At 45.6% G+C, this 20,306-nt stretch overlaps 1 protein-coding gene across 1 annotated transcript in view; it reads right to left on the reverse strand.

Moving 5' to 3' along the window:
• Nucleotides 1-20,306, reverse strand: part of plxnb1b (plexin b1b) — a 135,867-nt gene that overhangs the window by 23,282 nt on the left and 92,279 nt on the right. The window contains 13 exon segments of the mRNA XM_034082633.2: nt 300-492; nt 1,273-1,449; nt 1,658-1,794; nt 2,922-3,027; nt 3,241-3,392; nt 3,995-4,161; nt 4,384-4,477; nt 4,847-4,969; nt 5,315-5,449; nt 6,375-6,977; nt 6,979-7,101; nt 7,103-7,270; nt 7,894-8,002. Coding sequence (XP_033938524.1) covers nt 300-492; nt 1,273-1,449; nt 1,658-1,794; nt 2,922-3,027; nt 3,241-3,392; nt 3,995-4,161; nt 4,384-4,477; nt 4,847-4,969; nt 5,315-5,449; nt 6,375-6,977; nt 6,979-7,101; nt 7,103-7,270; nt 7,894-8,002 — 2,287 coding nt within the window.

Consider the following 20,306-nt stretch of genomic DNA (forward strand, 5'->3'; position numbering starts at 1 on the left):
CCTAAAAATAGCATGATAGGTGACGTTTAAACTAAATCAGCAGTTTAACTATACTATTAAAGGTCTATCCCATAAGAGGACACATTTTGGATTCTGAATATCTTGTTTTTTCTTTCCTAGGGTCACATTGTTCTGTTGTCTTACATAAAACACTTCTTATTGATATTTATTTTCTCTTGGAATTATTTGCATTGCATTTGAAATTGAGGTTGTCCAAAATGAACGGAAAGTATTCAGATTACATTCCTTTTATATTGAAACATGTTTTTTACAGGTAACTAGTAATAACACACACATACCTGTTTGACAGAGCAGAGGGGGTCTCTAGGACAGCTGCGTTCAGGGGTCTTCCCCCCATGCTGCTCTACACTCCTCCTCCTCCTCCTCTTCTTACTCTGGCTGATGGACTGGAAGGGGGAGACGGAGACGACCATGCGGGGCTCCTGCACCACATCCAGGTTGTGACCCGACACGTAGATCAGCCGGCCGCCACTAAACAACAGAACACGCCATCATTACACTGCACACTGCTCCGTCAGCTCATACTGTCCTATTGTGAACCAGGAAATGTTGAGTCCCCCAAAGTCAGCATCCGGCATAGAAACGGTCACTTTAGACATAACCAAGTTAAAAAGGCAAGCAAGCCAATAATGCTCCTTTTTATAGAAACTGCCGGATAGACAACTCCACATGTTCCTTAAATCTCAATGGCAGCGATTCCATTCCAGTGTCTGTTGAATTTCAACACGGAGAAATGTTGTCAGTAATTTATAGAATAATACAAATGTTTAATTTAATCAAACACATAACTATAAATAGTCCAGCTAGAGAAACTGATAATGCTGAAGTGGTCTCTTCATTTTTTTCAGAGCTATATGCTGGGCAATTTGCACAATTAGCATGAGCGCGACTAATTCACATGAATTAGCATTATAGCCTATGTTGACAACAGTAACAAAAAAATGGCTTGGTCCATTTGGAAAATGTTGCAGTGGTTTTGGGGGTTATTGAGGACGTTGAATCCATTTCTGAAATGTTCAGGATAAAAAATGGCTGTTTTAACCAGAATATGGCGATATTTGTACTCTGTGCGCTGATTTGATTCATTTTGGGTCGATTTTGAAGTTTTAGAGGACGCTGGGTCATTTTTATTTGAAAGAAAATTGTCCGCCAGAGGTAATCATTTTCATCTTGTAGTTTCTATATCCAATGGTCTCAACACTTCTCATGGTCGTCAACTGCACACTGTGAGCAGCTGATGGCCAGACTCACTCCAGGAAGCTCTTGGCAGGTGAGGCGTGGGTGATGTTGGGGTTGTGGGTGTAGCAGTAGGCAGGGGTGTGGAGGTGGCGCTGGCTGCTGCTGTAGTGCAGGCTGACCCGGTGGTCTCCGGTCTTATCACTGCTGCCCGTCACACACTGAACACTGGAGCTCTGCACCTCCGACACACTGAGGAGGAACACAGGAGAGACACATTCAGAGAGCAGGTGATACCTCACTGACCCCCCCCCCCCCCTGCCCTCAAACGGAGGTCAAAGGTCAGGCAGACAGAGGGAACGATAAACGAGGAGGTCTTTATGGTGACAGAGATAAGAGCAGAAACAGCAGCTTTCACATGGAAGCTACTTTGAATCGAGTGTGTGCGCGTGTCCCTTACATCTCGCAGGGCACCCCCCCCACGGTGATGGTGAGGTCAGAAGGACGTCCTGTCAGCAGGTTTCGGCCTGTGATGGTCAGGGATGTCCCTCCAGCTTTGGGCCCCCGTTCAGGAGACACCCCCATCACAAAGGGGTCCTGAGAAGGGGTAGAGGGTGGAGGGAGACGACCGTAAGTAGGGCTGCATAATGAATCCAAAATATTATCAAAATTCGCGAAAATGGACTTCACAAAATCCAATTCACAGTCCACAGTATGTTGGATGGCAATATATGTGGAAATATCTGAATGAAGTATAGTGATGCTGCAAAGAAGTACCAGCCTACAAACGTATCGTTTTAATATACATGCATTTTTTATCGCAATGTGAATAATGTTTTAAAAATGATAATTCCCTTCGCAAATCATATCGCAACTGCAATGTTGGTCAAAATAATTGCATAACTTTGTATTGCTCAATTGCCTCGACAGCCTTAAAACTTTATCAACCTAAATACACATTTTCAAACTTGTCAGATTTCCGATTTATCATCCATCTTCTTCTCCCGCTTATCCGTGGTCGGGTCGCGGGGGTAGCAGTTCCAGCAGAGAGCCCCAAACTTTCTTTTCCCTGGCGACATCAACCAGCTCTGACTGGGGGGTCCCAAGGCGCTCCCAGGCCAGCGAAGAGATATAATCCCTCCACCTGGTCCTAGGTCTACCCCTTGGTCTCTTCCCAGCTGGACGTGCCTGGAACACCTCCCTAGGGAGGCGCCCAGGTGGCATCCTAACTAGGTGCCCGAACCACCTCAACTGGCTCCTTTCGACGCGAAGGAGGAGCGGCTCAACTCCGAGTCCCTCCCTGATGACCGAACTTCTCACCTTATCCCTAAGGGAGACACCAGCCACCCGGCGGAGGAAACCCATCTCGGCCGCTTCGGTCATGACCCATCCTTCATGACCATAGGTGAGGGTAGGAACGAACATGGCCCGGTAGACAGAGAGCTTTGCCTTCTGGCTCAGCTCCCTTTTCGTCACAACGGTGCGGTAAAGCGACTGCAGTACCGCTCCCGCTGCTCCGATTCTCCGGCCCATCTCACGCTCCATTGTTCCCTCACTCGAGAACAAGACCCCGAGATACTTGAACTCCTTCACTTGGGGTAAGGACTCCCACCCGATTTATCATACTCTATAATATGTTGATGCTTTATGCTGCTCGGCAACAACACAGCAAGGTCTCACCAGACCTCTACTGACCCACTGTGATGTAACTTAATGCGGTGTACCTGGTAGCTGAAGGTCTGGGGGGAGCGCCCTAACTCTCCCCCGCTCACGGTTACAGACACAGGCCCCGCCCTCTCTCCTCCACTGGCTCTGGTCCTGCACACAATCCTGGAGACAGACATCAGTCCCTGGTCAGATGCTCTTAATAAACATGCATACATGCACCCTGACAATGTTCACTAAAGTCAATCATTCTTTTACAATGACATTGTTCTTGTTTTGTAGTGTTTACTTTAAGAAAATCATTTCTCAATTCTGATGATATCAAGTTAAAGATATGAACATTAAGACCCTCCACCCCCCTGCAGAGGTTGTGTGTACCTGGAGGAGACCTCGTAGAGGCTGGGGATGACGGTGCAGGAAATCTCTGCGACTGACACAGAGTGCAGGATGTCTTCTGCCTTCTGGCCCAGGTTGGAGCCGGAGATGGTTACCATGGTGCCGCCCTCCAGCAGGCCAGAGAGGGGCTCAATCTGAAGAAGCCATACAAAAGCTTCAGTAAGCTTTCCGGAAGCATGGCATCTCTTCACATTAGCGATTCATCTGTACATGCCGATTCATTCAAGTCTCTAAACTAATGGTGAGGAAAAAGCTCTAAGATATATGAGTTTCCCACAAACCTTTAATAAACAATAGTTTACTTGTAATTCTCGTAATGAGAATAGCAATACATAAATGACAAGGAATTGGTTAAAAGATAATAACTTCATTTACTCACAATGGAAGAATATAGTAAATACAATTTATGGAATGGAAAAAACGAGAATCAGAAACAAAGTTAATATATTTAATGAAAGATGGAAAAATGTTATAGAACACAACACATTTATAATGACCAGGTGGTAAGATGTGACAATTCATGTACTTGTGAGTAATATATTAATGTTGTACCCATTATGTGTAAGTGATACCTTTTTTATCAATGTGTGTGATTTCTTTCCTCTCTGTTCCTGATCTGTCGATTGTCATGTAGTTAGTTTATGTAAGTGTTGTGTATGTGTGTATGCCTTGTAATCAAATCGCTTTTTTTAATTCAAAAAAATTAAGAACAGTGAGGTCAAGGGTCAGTACTCACCAAGTGGATGACGGGGGCGGGGCATGTCTGCTGCAGGGGTTCACTGCAGGACTGTGAATACAAGCAGCTGGCCTGGGCCCCCCCACACCACACACAGCCGTACTTATGGTCTGCGGTGTGGCAGCGGCTGCAGTCAGAGCGGCCCACCGAGCAGTTGTACAGAGTCACTGAGAGACAGAGCACAGGCAGGTCAGGGGTGTGCGTGTGTGTGTGTGTGTGTGTGTGTGTGTGTGTGTGTGTGTGTGTGTGTGTGTGTGTGTGTGTGTGTGTGTGTGTGTGTGTGTGTGTGTGTGTGTGTGTGTGTGTGTGTGTGTGTGTGTGTGTGTGTGTGTGTGTGTGTGTGTGTGTGTGTGTGTGTGTGTGTGTAAAGCATTAGAACCTGAACTCACCATACAGATCAGGAGAGCTGTCCACATGGAAGGTGTCCCTCCTCTTCACATACACCATGGCATTGTATTCCTCCACCGGAGCAGAATATGTGTACTGGACAAACAACGGTTTCATTTCAAACACTGTGACTAAGTACACAGTTTAATGCTGCCTAAAAAATCACGAGTTTATCATCATAAACGACATGTACTTGATCAAAGCCTTCCACCTGTGTTTGTGATGAACATATTGGACTCATCTCTCACACATTGCTGCATATTTGTTGCTATTTTGACCAGCTTTCATTTTCTGCATTCTCTAAATGACAACATTTCACTTTGGTTGAAATGTCATCAGTAGCTTACCGAAGGAAACACAAAAGTGAACTTCACTCAAGCCTATACATATTCAAACCAGATAACTGATCGTTTGCAGCGGGCCCGAGCTTTGATACACGTGGTCTTATGAAGCGTGAGTGCAGACCTGGTGCAGCTGGCAGGTGATGTCAAAGTTGGATGGATTCATGTCATCAGTTTCTACGTAGGCGTCCACCACCACCGTCTGCCCCTCGATGACCAACACACACTCATAGTCCAGGTCTGCATCCTGAACACACACACACACACACACACACACACACACACACCACACACACACACACACACACACACACACACACACACACACACACACACACACACACACACACACACACACACACACACACACACACACACACACACACACACACACACACACACACACACACACACACACACACACACACACACACACACACACACACACACACACACACACACACACACACACACCGAGAGAGAGAGACTGTTTAGTGATAGCATCCACAGAGTCATCACTTACATGAGTTGAGGCTGAGAGAGACAGAGTGTGTGTGTGTGTGTGTGTGTGTGTGTGTGTGTGTGTGTGTACCTGGTAGAGGTGCAGGTTGCGTGCCAGTAAGGTGATTTTCCTCTCCACTCTGACAGGGAGCAGCGCTGAGCCCTGGACCTTCTCCACACAGGGACACGCTGAGGACCCCCAGCTGACGTAGGAGCCTTCGTCCCCCTGTAATACACACAGACACACTCAGCCAGTGAGGTAGCACAGTGATGCTGCAGATCTATCAACTGTTTTGTATTCATTTCTGACGTGTATGTCATATTGTAGTAACAGTGCACTGGCCTAAAGAAAAGCTCCACTGATGTTATGCATCACTCTGTGTCCCGGAGTGATGCTGCACGAGTGATAAACAAGTATAAAGGCCTTAGTACCTCCAGAGGGAGCTGTGAGTCAGTGCCGTCTGGGTTTGGAGTTTGAAAAGTTAAAAGTGAGATGTTTCTCAACTCTGCATGAGATGCTGTGTGTCCACAGATAAGTGACAGGAGAGCAATGTTTCATCATTTCTTAGATATCCCTAAACATGCAGGGTTTGTTTTATCCTCTTTCCTTACACGGAGCCATGTTGCTAAATATTGTGTTAATGTTAACATATTCCATTCACTGCAAAAACACACAGCAGAAAACGTTCAAAGTCAGCTTGTAAAACTAATACTGATCTGTAAATGTAAAAAGCATGAAAAAAGGAAATGAATGGCTAAAAAACAGCTGCAGCCGAACACACTGGGGCAGCGGAACACACTGGGGCAGCGGAACACACTGGGGCAGCGGAACACACTGGGGCAGCGGACACACTGGGGCAGCGGACACACTGGGGCAGCGGAACACACTGGGGCAGCGGAACACACTGGGGCAGCGGAACACACTGGGGCAGCGGAACACACTGGGGCAGCGGAACACACTGGGGCAGCGGAACACACTGGGGCAGCCGTCTTTATTCCATAGGATCAGTATAACAAGCAAAAGGAAACAGAGCCAGGTGTCAGACAGAGGAGGAACAGGAGGGTTTGAGCTGTGGTCCTGTCGGTGGAGATTTGACAGGAAGTAGAAGAAGAAGAAGAAGAAGAAGTAGGAGGCTGGCGGCTGAACTCACCGGGAGGAAGGCGTCAGCTGAATCATACTGGTAGTCCAGCTCTGAGTCAGTATCCAACAGGTGGGGGTAGGACGGGGGGGCGTGGTCCACCTCACCGTCACCTGAGAGCACGGTGGCAGCAGAAAATGTTGCCGTGTCGTTCTCTGACAGTGCAGTGCTCTCAGTGTGGACATCGTCCTCTTCTTCTATGGGATCGAGGAGACCCTCAGTGTCGCTGCCCGGGCCCCCTGCCTGAGTGCTGGAGTCCTGCGTGGGCCTCAGAGTAGTGGTCTGGCTCAGGTCAGGAGGGGGCTCTGAGTTGCCGGGGTCACCCACAGAGAAGGGTGTGGGCAGGGGGAAGCCAGACGGGGCAGGGGTGGGGGGCTCGGCCAGGCTCAAAGCTCCCTCGGCTTCCTGAGTGCCGCTGTGGGGAGACCCCGTCATCTCGGTGGAATCCTCCTCATATGGGGGGAGGATCAAAGGCACCGCAGGGTCCAGGTCTTCCTCGACACCGTCAGCAATGGTGACTGGCACCAACTGCGTGGCTGCCACGGTGACACTGGGTGTGACACTTTGGGAGACAACAAAAGGCTCCTCCTGCTGGTGGGTAGTGAGCTCTGCGGGGGGTGGGTGTTGTGGGTGGAGCCGTGGTAGAGAGGAGGGTGCTGGCAGGCAGAGGTGGGGTGGTAGGGGGGTCGGTTGGCTCAATCCTGGTGGTGGTTGCAGGTGGAGTCGTGGGTGCAGGGGGGGGTGGTTGGCTCCTGAGTGGTTGCTACGGTGACGGGGGCGGCGGTTGTCGTTGTTGTAGCAATAGTTGCTGTTGTTAGGATGGTGGTGGTTGTCATGGCAGCGGTTGTGCTAGTTGTGATGACTTTTATCGGTTTGATAGTGGGAGGAGCTGAGGTGGGGAGTTTGAACTGGGAGGGGGGAGGAGGGGGAGACATGAGGAGAGGGTGAGACAGTAAAATAAAAGTAATGGGCTCAGGGAAATGGAAATAAGCAATGAGCGAACTGAAACATGACGATAGACCCAACCTGCTGTTATTGTGTTATTGGTGCTAAGGACACAGCATGGTGTGTTGCTGTTGGAGGAGGCTGGGACTGTAGCTGCTGTGCATAAAGCCTTGGGAATAATGAGGCTTTTAATGGCTTACGAGGTACAACAAAACATGTCTGGGCGCTGGGGAATGCAAGCATCATATCAGAATAGGAAAATGTACCAAACATGTTCGTATGCATCCAAGTTCTCAGAACAAAACAAGTGGTTTTAGTTTAACAACTGAAGCGGTTTACGTTTGCTGTGTGTTTTGTCTTGGATCTGAAATGAGTGGCTGTTATGTGAAGTTGTTGAATGAAGAGAATGTGCACTAAATACATTTGTATCATATGCTCCACGACTCCTTCGCTAATGGCTCATTTCTCAGCAATGCATCAGACAATTTGCAACCTCAACTTACAGCACAACTCTTCTCCAAAGATATGAACACCATGCAGGCTGAGTCTGTACGGAGCTCAGGTATCTATTGTTAAATGAACGTACGTGTTGGTTGTAGATGATCACACCCTCCTCACAGGTGGGCTTGTGGGTGCACAGGTGCTGGTGAACGCACCAGTTACATCCCCACCGGCTCAACACACAGCCCCGGCATCTGCACACACAACAACAGCTGGTTAGAGAAGAGGCAGGAAACGACAGACCCTGTCACAGGTTGGGGCGGCAAGGTGACAAAACGTAAAAAGGGGCCGGGGGGGTCAATGAAGCTTTGAAGAGAAGAGCGAGAACATCAGGTTTAATATATTGTATCTACAAGATAGAAGAGGTGGAGAACGGAGGTATAGAGATACCAGATAGAAGAGGTGGAGAACGGAGGTATAGAGATACAAGATAGAAGAGGTGGAGAACGGAGGTATAGAGATACAAGATAGAAGAGGTGGAGAACGGAGGTATAGAGATACAAGATAGAAGAGGTGGAGAACGGAGGTATAGAGATACAAGACAGAAGAGGTGGAGAACGGAGGTATAGAGATACAAGACAGAAGAGGTGGAGAACGGAGGTATAGAGATACAAGATAGAAGAGGTGGAGAACGGAGGTATAGAGATACCAGATAGAAGAGGTGGAGAACGGAGGTATAGAGATACAAGATAGAAGAGGTGGAGAACGGAGGTATAGAGATACAAGATAGAAGAGGTGGAGAACGGAGGTATAGAGATACAAGATAGAAGAGGTGGAGAACGGAGGTATAGAGATACAAGATAGAAGAGGTGGAGAACGGAGGTATAGAGATACAAGACAGAAGAGGTGGAGAACGGAGGTATAGAGATACAAGATAGAAGAGGTGGAGAACGGAGGTATAGAGATACAAGATAGAAGAGGTGGAGAACGGAGGTATAGAGATACAAGATAGAAGAGGTGGAGAACGAAGGTATAGAGATATAAGACAGAAGAGGTGGAGAACGGAGGTATAGAGATACAAGATAGAAGAGGTGGAGAACGGAGGTATAGAGATACAAGATAGAAGAGGTGGAGAACGGAGGTATAGAGATGCAAGATAGAATAGGTGGAGAACGGAGGTATAGAGATACAAGATAGAAGAGGTGGAGAACGGAGGTATAGAGATACAAGATAGAAGAGGTGGAGAACGGAGGTATAGAGATACAAGACAGAAGAGGTGGAGAACGGAGGTATAGAGATACAAGACAGAAGAGGTGGAGAACGGAGGTATAGAGATACAAGATAGAAGAGGTGGAGAACGGAGGTATAGAGATACCAGATAGAAGAGGTGGAGAACGGAGGTATAGAGATACAAGATAGAAGAGGTGGAGAACGGAGGTATAGAGATACAAGATAGAAGAGGTGGAGAACGGAGGTATAGAGATACAAGATAGAAGAGTGGAGAACGGAGGTATAGAGATACAAGATAGAAGAGGTGGAGAACGGAGGTATAGAGATACAAGACAGAAGAGGTGGAGAACGGAGGTATAGAGATACCAGATAGAAGAGGTGGAGAACGGAGGTATAGAGATACAAGATAGAAGAGGTGGAGAACGGAGGTATAGAGATACAAGATAGAAGAGGTGGAGAACGGAGGTATAGCGGTACAAGATAGAAGAGGTGGAGAACGGAGGTATAGAGATACAAGATAGAAGAGGTGGGAGAACGGAGGTATAGAGATACAAGACAGAAGAGGTGGAGAACGGAGGTATAGAGATACAAGATAGAAGAGGTGGAGACAGGAGGTATAGAGATACAAGATAGAAGAGGTGGAGAACGGAGGGTATAGAGATACAAGATAGAAGAGGTGGAGAACGAAGGTATAGAGATATAAGACAGAAGAGGTGGAGAACGGAGTATGAGATACAGCATAGAAGAGGTGGAGAACGGAGGTAAGAGAAACAAGATAGAAGAGGTGGAGAACGGAGGTATAGAGATATAAGACAGAAGAGGTTGGAGAAGGAGGTATAGATATACAAGATAGAAGAGGTGGAAGTAACGTAGGATTAGAGATTACAAGATAGAAGAGGTGTAGACGGAGGTATAGAGATACAAGATAGAAGAGGTGGAGAACGGAGGTATAGTAGATACAAGACAGAAGAGGTGGATAACGGAAGGTATAGAGATACAAGACAGAAGAGGTGGAGAACGTAGGTATAGAGATACAAGATAGAAGAGTGGAGAACGGAGGTATAGAGATACCAGATAGAAGAGGTGGAGAACGGAGGTATAGAGATACAATATAGAAGAGGTGGGAGAACGGAGGTATAGAGATACAAGATAGAAGAGGTTGGAGAACGGAGGTATAGAGATACAAGATAGAAGAGGTGGAGAACGGAGGTATAGAGATACAAGATAGAAGAGGTGGAGAACGGAGGTATAGAGATACAAGACAGAAGAGTTGGAGAACGGAGGTATAGAGATACAAGATAGAAGAGGTGGAGAACGGAGGTATAGAATACAATGATAGAAGAGGTGGAGAACGGAGGTATAGAGATACAAGATAGAAGAGGTGGAGAACGAAGTTATAGAGATATAAGACAGAAGAGGTTGGAGAACGGAGGTATAGAGATACAAGATAGAAGAGGTGGAGAACGGAGGTATAGAAGGATACAAGATAGAAGAGGTGGAGAACGGAGGTATAGAGATATAAGACAGAAGAGGTGGAGACGGAGGTATAGAGATACAAGATAGAAGAGGTGAGAACGGAAGGTATAGAGATATAAGACAGAAGAGGTGGAGAACGGAGGTTATAGAGATACCAGATAGAAGAGGTGGAGAACGGAGGTATAGAGATACCAGATAAGAGGTGGAGAACGGAGGTATAGAGATACAAGATAGAAGAGGTGGAGAACGGAGGTATAGAGATACAAGATAGAAGAGGTGGAGAACGGAGGTATAGAGATACAAGATAGAAGAGGTGGAGAACGGAGGTATAGAGATACAAGATAGAAGAGGTGGAGAACGGAGGTATAGAGATACAAGATAGAAGAGGTGGAGAACGGAGGTTATAGAGATACAAGATAGAAGAGGTGGAGAACGGAGGGTATAGAGATACAAGACAGAAGAGGTGGAGAACGGAGGTATAGAGGATACAAGATAGAAGAGGTGGAGAACGGAGGTATAGAGATATAAGACAGAAGAGGTGGAGAACGGAGGTATAGAGATATAAGACAGAAGAGGTGGAGAACGGAGGTATAGAGATTACAAGATAGAAGAGGTGGAGAACGAAGGTATAGAGATATAGACAGAAGAGGTGGAGAACGGAGGTATAGAGATACAAGATAGAAGAGGTGGAGAACGAGGTATAGAGATACAAGATAGAATAGGTGGAGAACGGAGGTATAGATATAAGACAAAGAGGTGGAGAACGAGGTATAGAGATACAAGATAGAAGAGGTGAGAACGGAGGTATAGAGATATAATACAGAAGAGTGGAGAACGGAGGTATAGAGATACAAGATAGAAGAGGTGGAGAACGGAGGTATAGAGATACAAGATAGAAGAGGTGGAGAACGAAGGTATATAGATATAAGACGAAGAGGTGGAGAACGGAGGTATAGAGATACAAGATAGAAGAGGTGGAGAACGGAGGTATAGAGATACAAGATAGAAGAGGTGGAGAACGGAGGTATATAGAGATACAAGATAGAAGAGGTGGAGAACACAGGTATAGAGATACAGATATAAAGAGGTGGAGAACGGAGGTATAGAGATACAAGAGGTGGAGAACGAAGTATAGAGATACAATACAGAAGAGGGGAGATGGATACGGAGGTAATAGAGATACAAGATATGAAGAGGTGGAGAACGGAGGTATAGGAGATACAAGATAGAAGAGGTGGAGAACTGAAGGTATAGAGATACAAGATATAAGAGGTGGAGAGCGAAGGTATAGAGATACAAGATAGAAGAGGTGGAGAGCGAAGGTATAGAGATACAAGATAGAAGAGGTGGAGAGCGAAGGTATAGAGATACAAGATAGAAAGAGGTGGAGAACGGAGGTATAGAGATACAAGACAGAATAGGTGGAGAACGGAGGAGGCATAGAGATACAAGACAGAGAGGTGGAGAATGGAGGTATAGAGATACAAGACAGAAGAGGTGGAGAACGTAGGTATGAGATACAAGACAGAAGAGGTGGAGAATGGAGGTATAGAGATACAAGTACAGAAGAGGTGGAGAATTGAGGTATAGAGATACAAGACAGAAGATGTGGAGGGGATAGACGTAAGAGTGGGGGATCGTATATACAAGACAGAAAGGTGGAGAACGGAGGTATAGAGATCCAACAGGCCTTCCACACACTGATGTTCAGAGGCCATTTTCTCAACGTCTCTTCACTCTGTTAATAACAATACATTTATTGTGTTAGCGCTTTTACAGGTGCTCAAAGACGCTTTACAGATATAGTGAAAAGAAAAGAACAACAAATAAATATGTAGTTAAAGTCAAATAATACAAAACAATCACACATTAAAGCCAGATTGAAGGTGAGTTTTGAAGGTCAGTGTCATGGACGTGTATTCGGAATGACCCTCCGCAGCAGAGGAGCCAGAAAACAGTCCTTTATTGATATCTGACGGTCATTTGCGATGCGAGTGAATTCTGGCTACATTACCATTATTTAAAGTAAAAGTCACCTCAGGCCAATAATCATTGGCGTCTCCCGAGAACAAGTCTTGTACGAACACATTGTTCTTGAAATGAAACGTAAAAGACATGAGAGAATTTACGGCTTCCACCAGTTTCCTGGCACGGAATGTTCTCTCAGAAATGAATGGAATTCTTGAGCAGTCCAGACCGTCAGTACAGCGCCTCTCTCCTCCGGGGAAGAGCACTCCTTGTGACTGTTTGAGAAGCACAGGCCCTGCATTCACACCCTGGGACAACTTCTATGCTGACCTGTGAAATCAAATGAGGCTTTCATAGCACTCCGTAAATGGACATGCTATGATGCTGATGATAGGATTAGCAGAATACAACTGTGTGTAAACTTATATGAATATAGTATAGCTATATACCGAATAGTTATATGGCAAGCCAGTGAGAAGCTGAGCAGACCGCATCACTCTGTGAGGAAACTTTGAGGAGTATATATAACTTAGTAACTACAGAAATATGACTGTATACAGTTATTCTGTCACATCATCATCATCATCATCATCATCATCATCATCATCATCATCATCATCATCATCATCATCATCATCGCTCGGCACAGAGGTGCACTGTAGGCTGCAGTCCAGTGGACAGAATGTTCTGGTCTTTATGCAGATCTCTCTCCACATCGAGCGTCAGATGGATCATGTGCATGAATGAACTCCTCTTCACTCGTCATGTCTCACATACAGCACCACACAGTGATTTCATTTCCTGCATTTAACCCATCCTAGTATTCGGAGCACGTTTTAAAACACAGTAAATAATGATAACTGTGTCCCCTGGGCCCCTCATGGTCTTCCTCATAAGCCTCGCACTGACACACAGGCAGCTATAAAACATTATATTATACAGCGTCCGGAGAGCAGTGTTGGGGTTTGGTGCCTTGCGAGGCCCAGTAGATGAGACACACATTGTATATATGTATATGTACGTATATATATATATATATATGTATATGTATATATTTACACACACACATATATATACATATACACATATATATATATATACATATATATATATATATATATATATACATACATATACACACATATATATACATCAGGGTTTCCGTTAGCCGGTAATTACCGGTTTTTAGCTGGTAAAATTTATAAAAAACCGGTAAATTCAAAACCTGCCGGTCAAAATGTCTGGTAATAATTAGGGAGGCTCCGATCGATCGGCCGCCGGTCATTATCGGCCGATATTCACTCTTAATAGTTTGATCGGTGCTCTCTATAAAGGCCGATCAGGAGAGCTGGATCTGATCGATATGGACATGAACGCGGGTGAAGTGTAACCGGACGAGAGAGAGATCAGATCAGCTGCTGAGTCTGACCGAGACACGCAGCTCTGCATGATCACCTGAAGCCCCGCCCTCTGTTTAGCGAGCTGCAGGAGCTGCATGAGAAACTGACGGGCTGTCAGGAGAGAGAGGGAGAGAGAGAGAGAGAGAGAGAGGAGAGAGAGAGAGAGAGAGGGAGGAGAGGGGAAAAGAGAGGATCCGTTTCTCCCGTGTTATTATTCAAAGTTGATGTAAACTTCTGAATAATGTACGTTATCTACTACAAGTAGTTTGTTTGAATGTAATAATTATGTTGTTTGTTGTTTGTGGAATCATTTATTGAAAAATGAATCTGAATTGTTCGATCTGTTACGATTATAAACTGAAGCAATATCAAAATGAGCCCCGTGAACTGAGTTTTAAACTGAAGCATATCTGCTCATAGTCCGGTAATTACCTGCTAACGGAAACTCTGCTACACAACTCTTATTATTATCATTGAAATATGACCGGTAAGTTTCAAATATGTCCGGTAAAATAAATTCTGCCCGGACATTTGACCGGCGAGAAAAAATCCTAGCGGAAACCCTGATACACACATATATGTATATACATATACACACATATATATCCATATAAATACTATATACACATATGTATATACATAACCACATATATATCCATAAAATACATATACATATATACACACATACACATATATACACACATACACATACATATATACATATACATATATATATATATACATATATACATATACATATGCGTATATATGAATACTTAAATGAAAACATGTTGGGTAAATATATAAAAAGCATGGAGCCTAATATCTTTTACTTCTTTTGTGATGGAGGTCTGTCCTGATCAGCATGGTATTAGCCCAGTGAGCGGAGCAGATGAAGAGGGGAAGGACTCGGAGGACTGCAGCCTTCACAGGCACGCTCTGATGAGATATTTCATTTAGGATACATAGGCACGAAAGCAGCCAGGGTGTGGACGAAAGGGTTCAACGTGTTGGAACCAGGTGGGCAGTTGAGAAGAAATGGAAACCAGACGTTGATGGACAGAATACACAGGGCACAGCACGGGCCTTGGACAGAGAGAGACACAGTACAGAGGCAGAGACATCACGGAGACTCACGGCATGCTGCCAGACAGCTGCTTCACAGCCGTACAGTCGTAGAAGGTGAAATCCCTCGATGTGACCGTGACGTCGCCGAAGCGAAGAGACAGAGGGACGGTGACGAAGTCTGCAGAGAACCAAACACAGAGAGGAAGGCGGCATGAGGAAGAGCTGGAAACATCACAGAGCAACATGGAGCTTCACCTCAGCCAATGGGGCTCGAGACATATGTGGCCAATTGAACATCTCTGCTTCAGAAAGTCCCAGATAAGCACGATGCTTCTGTAACACGGGAGAGAGGGCGGGAGAAGGACCGGCCTAATAGAGGCCATGTGCAGCACACAGAAGCATGGATGCATGATGGAATAGTGAATGGAGGTCTTGTTTCCATAGTTACAACAATAGTGTGCTCCTTGATTACATCGGAGGTCATGGAACAGGAACACAGACGTTGTTACAGTCCGGTGATCAGACGGGACAGCAGCAATCCAGATCATGTCCATTCCTTTCGGAGATAAAACTATAAATACACCAAACTGTTGGCAACAGTTCCTCGTCCGAAAGTGTAGGAAGAGAAAGTGGAAGCAGGAAGCTGTTTTTTTAAACTAAGATTATTGTTTACAATACTTTGGGTCATTTTACAATTAGCATCTTACCAATAAGATCATTTAGATTCCAACTAATCGGTCTGTGAGCTCGTGTTCTCAGAGGCGTGCTCACAGCATGGTGATTTCAGTTATTGGCAATGACATGAATGAAGACTCGAAGCACAGAAATAAGAAGCCGTGTGGAAACAGAACATGTGCACGTGCCACACAGCATCCAGTCGCCCAGTGCTGCTGCTGCTGCTGCTGCTGAACACACTTTGAATTGCATTGTAATATTACAGCCATGTGGTCCATGTTCATTACAGCAACATTAGAGTGCATTTTTAATCTACCAGCCCGTTGTGTCCCGCGGCGGAGGAAAGCCCCGCTGAGGAGAATCTGGATTATCTAATCATGTTAGTGAGATTGCTTCATAGCAACCATAGTCTGAGATTTGGACCCACAGCAATATCGGGCCTATTTACGGACACTTCAAAGTGAAGGGAGACAACATAATGTATTATTTTCAATAAGCACTTTGTATTGTTCTATAGTTTATGAACCTGAAAAGCTGATATACTGTAGTATGTTAATGTGCCATAGCATGTGACGTGATGGCTACAGTGAGTAAAGCTCCCGCAGAGGGCAGCACAGGCTCCTATTGGTGAACTGAGGTGAAGGCATCACGTGGTAGAGCGAGCCCACAGTTGGCAGACACGCAGCAGAGATATTCTTGTGTTTCTGTATTTCTAGAACAGAACAAAGTTAAAGCAATGTATCTTTAACTTATTCCAGGTGTGCAACAATGTTTTGCCTATTTAAAAGTGTGCAGAACATTTGCTGCGAGAGGATGAGGACCCAGTCCAGAACATTCAGAACTTGTGAGAGAAACATCAGCAGCGAGGTGAGAGTCTGAACTTCAGTCCTTGTCTTTCCCAGTGAGCGCTGGCACTAACTCTCTTAAGTTAAGGTAAGCCACAGCTAGATCCTTAAATGCAGCCTGTGTGTCCATATCTCAGTACCCCCCCCCCCCGGGCTGATTCTCCTGAGCCCCGCACCCTGAGAACCACAACAAGCTGAGAGGTTCAGGAATGCAGGCATGGGAACCAGCGTCTGGGGGGGGGGTGTGTGTGTGTGTGTGTGTGTGTGTGTGTGTGTGTGTGTGTGTGTGTGTGTGTGTGTGTGCTGTGAATGTTTGGGTGATTGTGACCTCTGTAGAGGACTTCCATTTTTATTTACGAGCCCCTAAATCTTCTTTAATCATTGCCGCTGCCTTACTGACAGACGGCACACTAAATCTCTGAAACTTAGGAAAACTAAATCACATATGAAAGCATAAAGGATGAATTACATTTATGGAGACTTGTACGCTTTGAAGTACACACTCCCTGCTGTGTAAGCCGGTTTAGGAACAAATGGATTGGGTGATTCATGGACACAGATAGGATGTATGCGCGTAGGGTATGTCTGAGCACGCCAACGCGCACGCAGAGGTTTCTCTCATGACGGGAAAAAGCCTTCACTCCAAAAGGTGAGAAGTTTGAAAAAGCAGTAATTAAACGGCAGCTTGATCTTCTCTGCTCCAGAAACAGTCACTCACCCTGCCCTGGGGGCACCCTGGGCACCCGGCCTCTCTCAGGAGAATGGCAGGTGGCTCCGCCCCCAGTGACGGAGGCAGGACTGTGGCTGTCCTGGAAGAAGCAGGCGTAGCTCTCTCCTTTCTCCAACACCGGGAGTCCTGCGACGGACACGGACACCTGCAGAGACAAAGCCACTTCAGGGACAGATACTATTTATTACTTTATTATTATTATCTTCATTTCTGTGTGCATCACGTTTGATTCTTATTGTGTATCACTTCCGGCAATGGTCGCGTGGGTGTGGTTCATTGGTAGAGTGACCTGTTGGATGGCGGTTTGGAGGATATGATGTAGGAACTAGGAAGAGGGCGAATGGCGCCATGGCCTACGCGTCACAGCAAAGAGCGCTTGTTAGCCTCTCAGCGGCATGACTCGTAGGGAGCTTGTGCCGCTGCTACACTAACATATATGCGTCTTTCCATGACTTTTCAAAGTGCTATTCTCAATGACCATTTCATCTCGAACACTGGCTGGTGTCGGGCTCTGAGTTCAGGGAGAGCAGTTTAAATGCATGTCTGTAAAGACGCGGTCCACGCGTGATGTCGATGGGCAGTGACTGTGTGTAAAGCTCAACTTCTGGCTGAGGCTGGCTGCGTACAAAGATTACACTATTACAACAATTTGTACTGGATATACGATATAGGATTGGAGACATCCTCCGTAAAGCAAGCGGAAACACTTTGATGAAATACATGGCCCAGCCGTATCATGTGTGACACCAAAGGTCTCAGTCAGATCCATGTGTGCAGACTGTTTAAGAACCTCATGATTATCAAGTGTGCTCTCAAGTCAGATATCTGGTTTCTTCCTGGCCTTTACCCGTGTGGTTTGACATGACATCACACGACCTGCGCACAGCAAGGGTCCAGCAGCAGCAGACTGGTAGGCATACAGAACACATTCCCAACTGCAACAGGCTGTTATTATCTTCTTCATCTATCAATCACATCATTGTTCAGTTATTTCCCAATCGATCATCTTGTTCGTAAAACCTCAGGAAACGATGAGAAAGGCCCATCGTTATTTCCTGACGCCCAAAGCGATGTCATCAAATTGCATGTTTTGCCCACGAGTCTTCCATTAAAAACACTCAATAGGTTCAAGGGTATCTAAAACTCAATACTTATATAATGTATTTGATGTTAGTCCATAAATATGATACATTATTTGAGTATGGGGCACTTCTTGCTGAGTCTGGCTCCCTCATTGGTCTGAATGAACACATCTCTTATGTGCTACTAAAGCAGGGTCACGATGTCTTTGTACCGACTTCCAGAGGCTGCAACGTTGACTGCAGGACTTCAATACCACATCCATGAAAAATGACATGTGGCATAAAACCCAAACATGAAGCCTGTTGAGTTTTCTGTTTCTCCTGTATTTACACTTCCAGGGAAGGATGTGGTCCCACCTGCTGTCCTTTACACCCACACAGAGTGTTCACACTGAAAGTGGACATGTTCTCTAGCGGTCTCTCCCATGACGGAACACTGTGTGCATTGTGTATACATGTTTGCCTCTGCTGGTATCCAAAGGCACCATCTTTCACAAACATGACTGATATGCGGCTTTTCTCCAACAGTGGGACATGACAGGACAGAGCTCTGATCCCTATCTGCTCCTGACGCCTAACAAAGTCATGTACACACACTCTCACACACACAGACACACACCAGCTAGGCTGATAAGGAACAGTTGGAGGAGTTATGGGGCAGTGATTCATAGGCCCAACCCAAACCGCCCACACACTTCCAGTCCGTTGGCGTGGGCGTGGGCTCCACCACATTAAGAGCCCTTCCGATCCAACAAGTGTTGAGTAGGAGTGGGTTATCAAGCCCTCCAACAGCGAGTCTGCATCGGCCCTGGTGTCAGGATGTGTACCGATGGGGTGAACTATAACACTGGATCTGCTCCTCTGCTGCATCAGACTCACCGTCCGGCTCTCCTCCCGGCTGATGTTGGAGGGGTGGAGCTCCTGCACCGCCAGACACTGCTGCTCCATGTCGAAGCTCCACAGCCACTGACCCGGCTGCTGCCCCCGAGAGCACTGCGCCTGCAACACACACCTGCAGGGAGAACACAGCACGTCTGTGAGCAGGCTCTCCATCTGTCTCTCACACTCTATTAAATGCCCATAAAGTCAACCTGAAGCATGACATCCATCAATGCTACAGTGATTGGACGGCTGCACAGCAACCGGATGTTCACATGTTTTTCTAAATAGTTAGGATGTTCTAGTTTCCACTCAAACTATTTACGTAAGGAAGGTGTAATGTAAAAGATATACTGTGAGTACAGACTGGGTTGAAGGCAAACCGAGATTGAAAGGATGAAAGGAGAGTAAACACATCCAGGTGTGGAGGCAGATGTGCAAAACACTCCCAGCAGAGCACACCACACCTCCTTTAGGGTGACTTGGCAAAACACCATAACGGCAGCACAGAACTTTGGATTTCAGTGATTTTCTTTGAACTAGCCGTGAGAGAATACATATTACTGACAGTAAACATTACACAGCAACACAAGGAGTTCATTTGGACTTGATTTTGCATTTTACAATTCTTAAAAACACAAACAAAAAAGGCAATTCTGCTTAAAATAAAACGTTGAAGTCAAGATAAGTGTAAATAAAGCACTTCTGTACTTGTAAAAACAAGAAAAAACATTCTTTCTCTTGAATTATAATTCAAAAATAATGATTAACAATGATGCATTAACTTATTGAATACATCTAGCTAGACTTGAAGGTGCTAATGCTAGCTACTGTTAGCAAACCTTAGACATATACAGTATACCTCACTGTGGCTGAGTTTGCCACTACAGCCAAACCACTATTGTTTTTAAAGTGTGTGTGTGTGTGTGCGCGCGCGTGTCATTCTCTGTGTGTGTCCGTGGGCAGGTTGTTTCACCAGCATAGCGAATGTTGATTTAGAAAATGGCTGTGGTCTGAGCAACCAAGAGGTCATTTAAACGAGACTGAAACAAAACAAAAGTCAGAAAGGACAGTAAGCAGCAAATCGTTCATATTCCACCAGTGTCCACTCACTGATGTGTGTTTTAATTGTTATTTTAGTCATTTATATTTCTATCTATATATTTTATGCACGCCTCTGTCACAATGTAAATGTCCCCTCTGTG

The sequence above is a fragment of the Pseudochaenichthys georgianus genome, chromosome 5 (genome assembly GCF_902827115.2).
Source record: "Pseudochaenichthys georgianus chromosome 5, fPseGeo1.2, whole genome shotgun sequence".
Taxonomy (NCBI): domain Eukaryota; kingdom Metazoa; phylum Chordata; class Actinopteri; order Perciformes; family Channichthyidae; genus Pseudochaenichthys; species Pseudochaenichthys georgianus.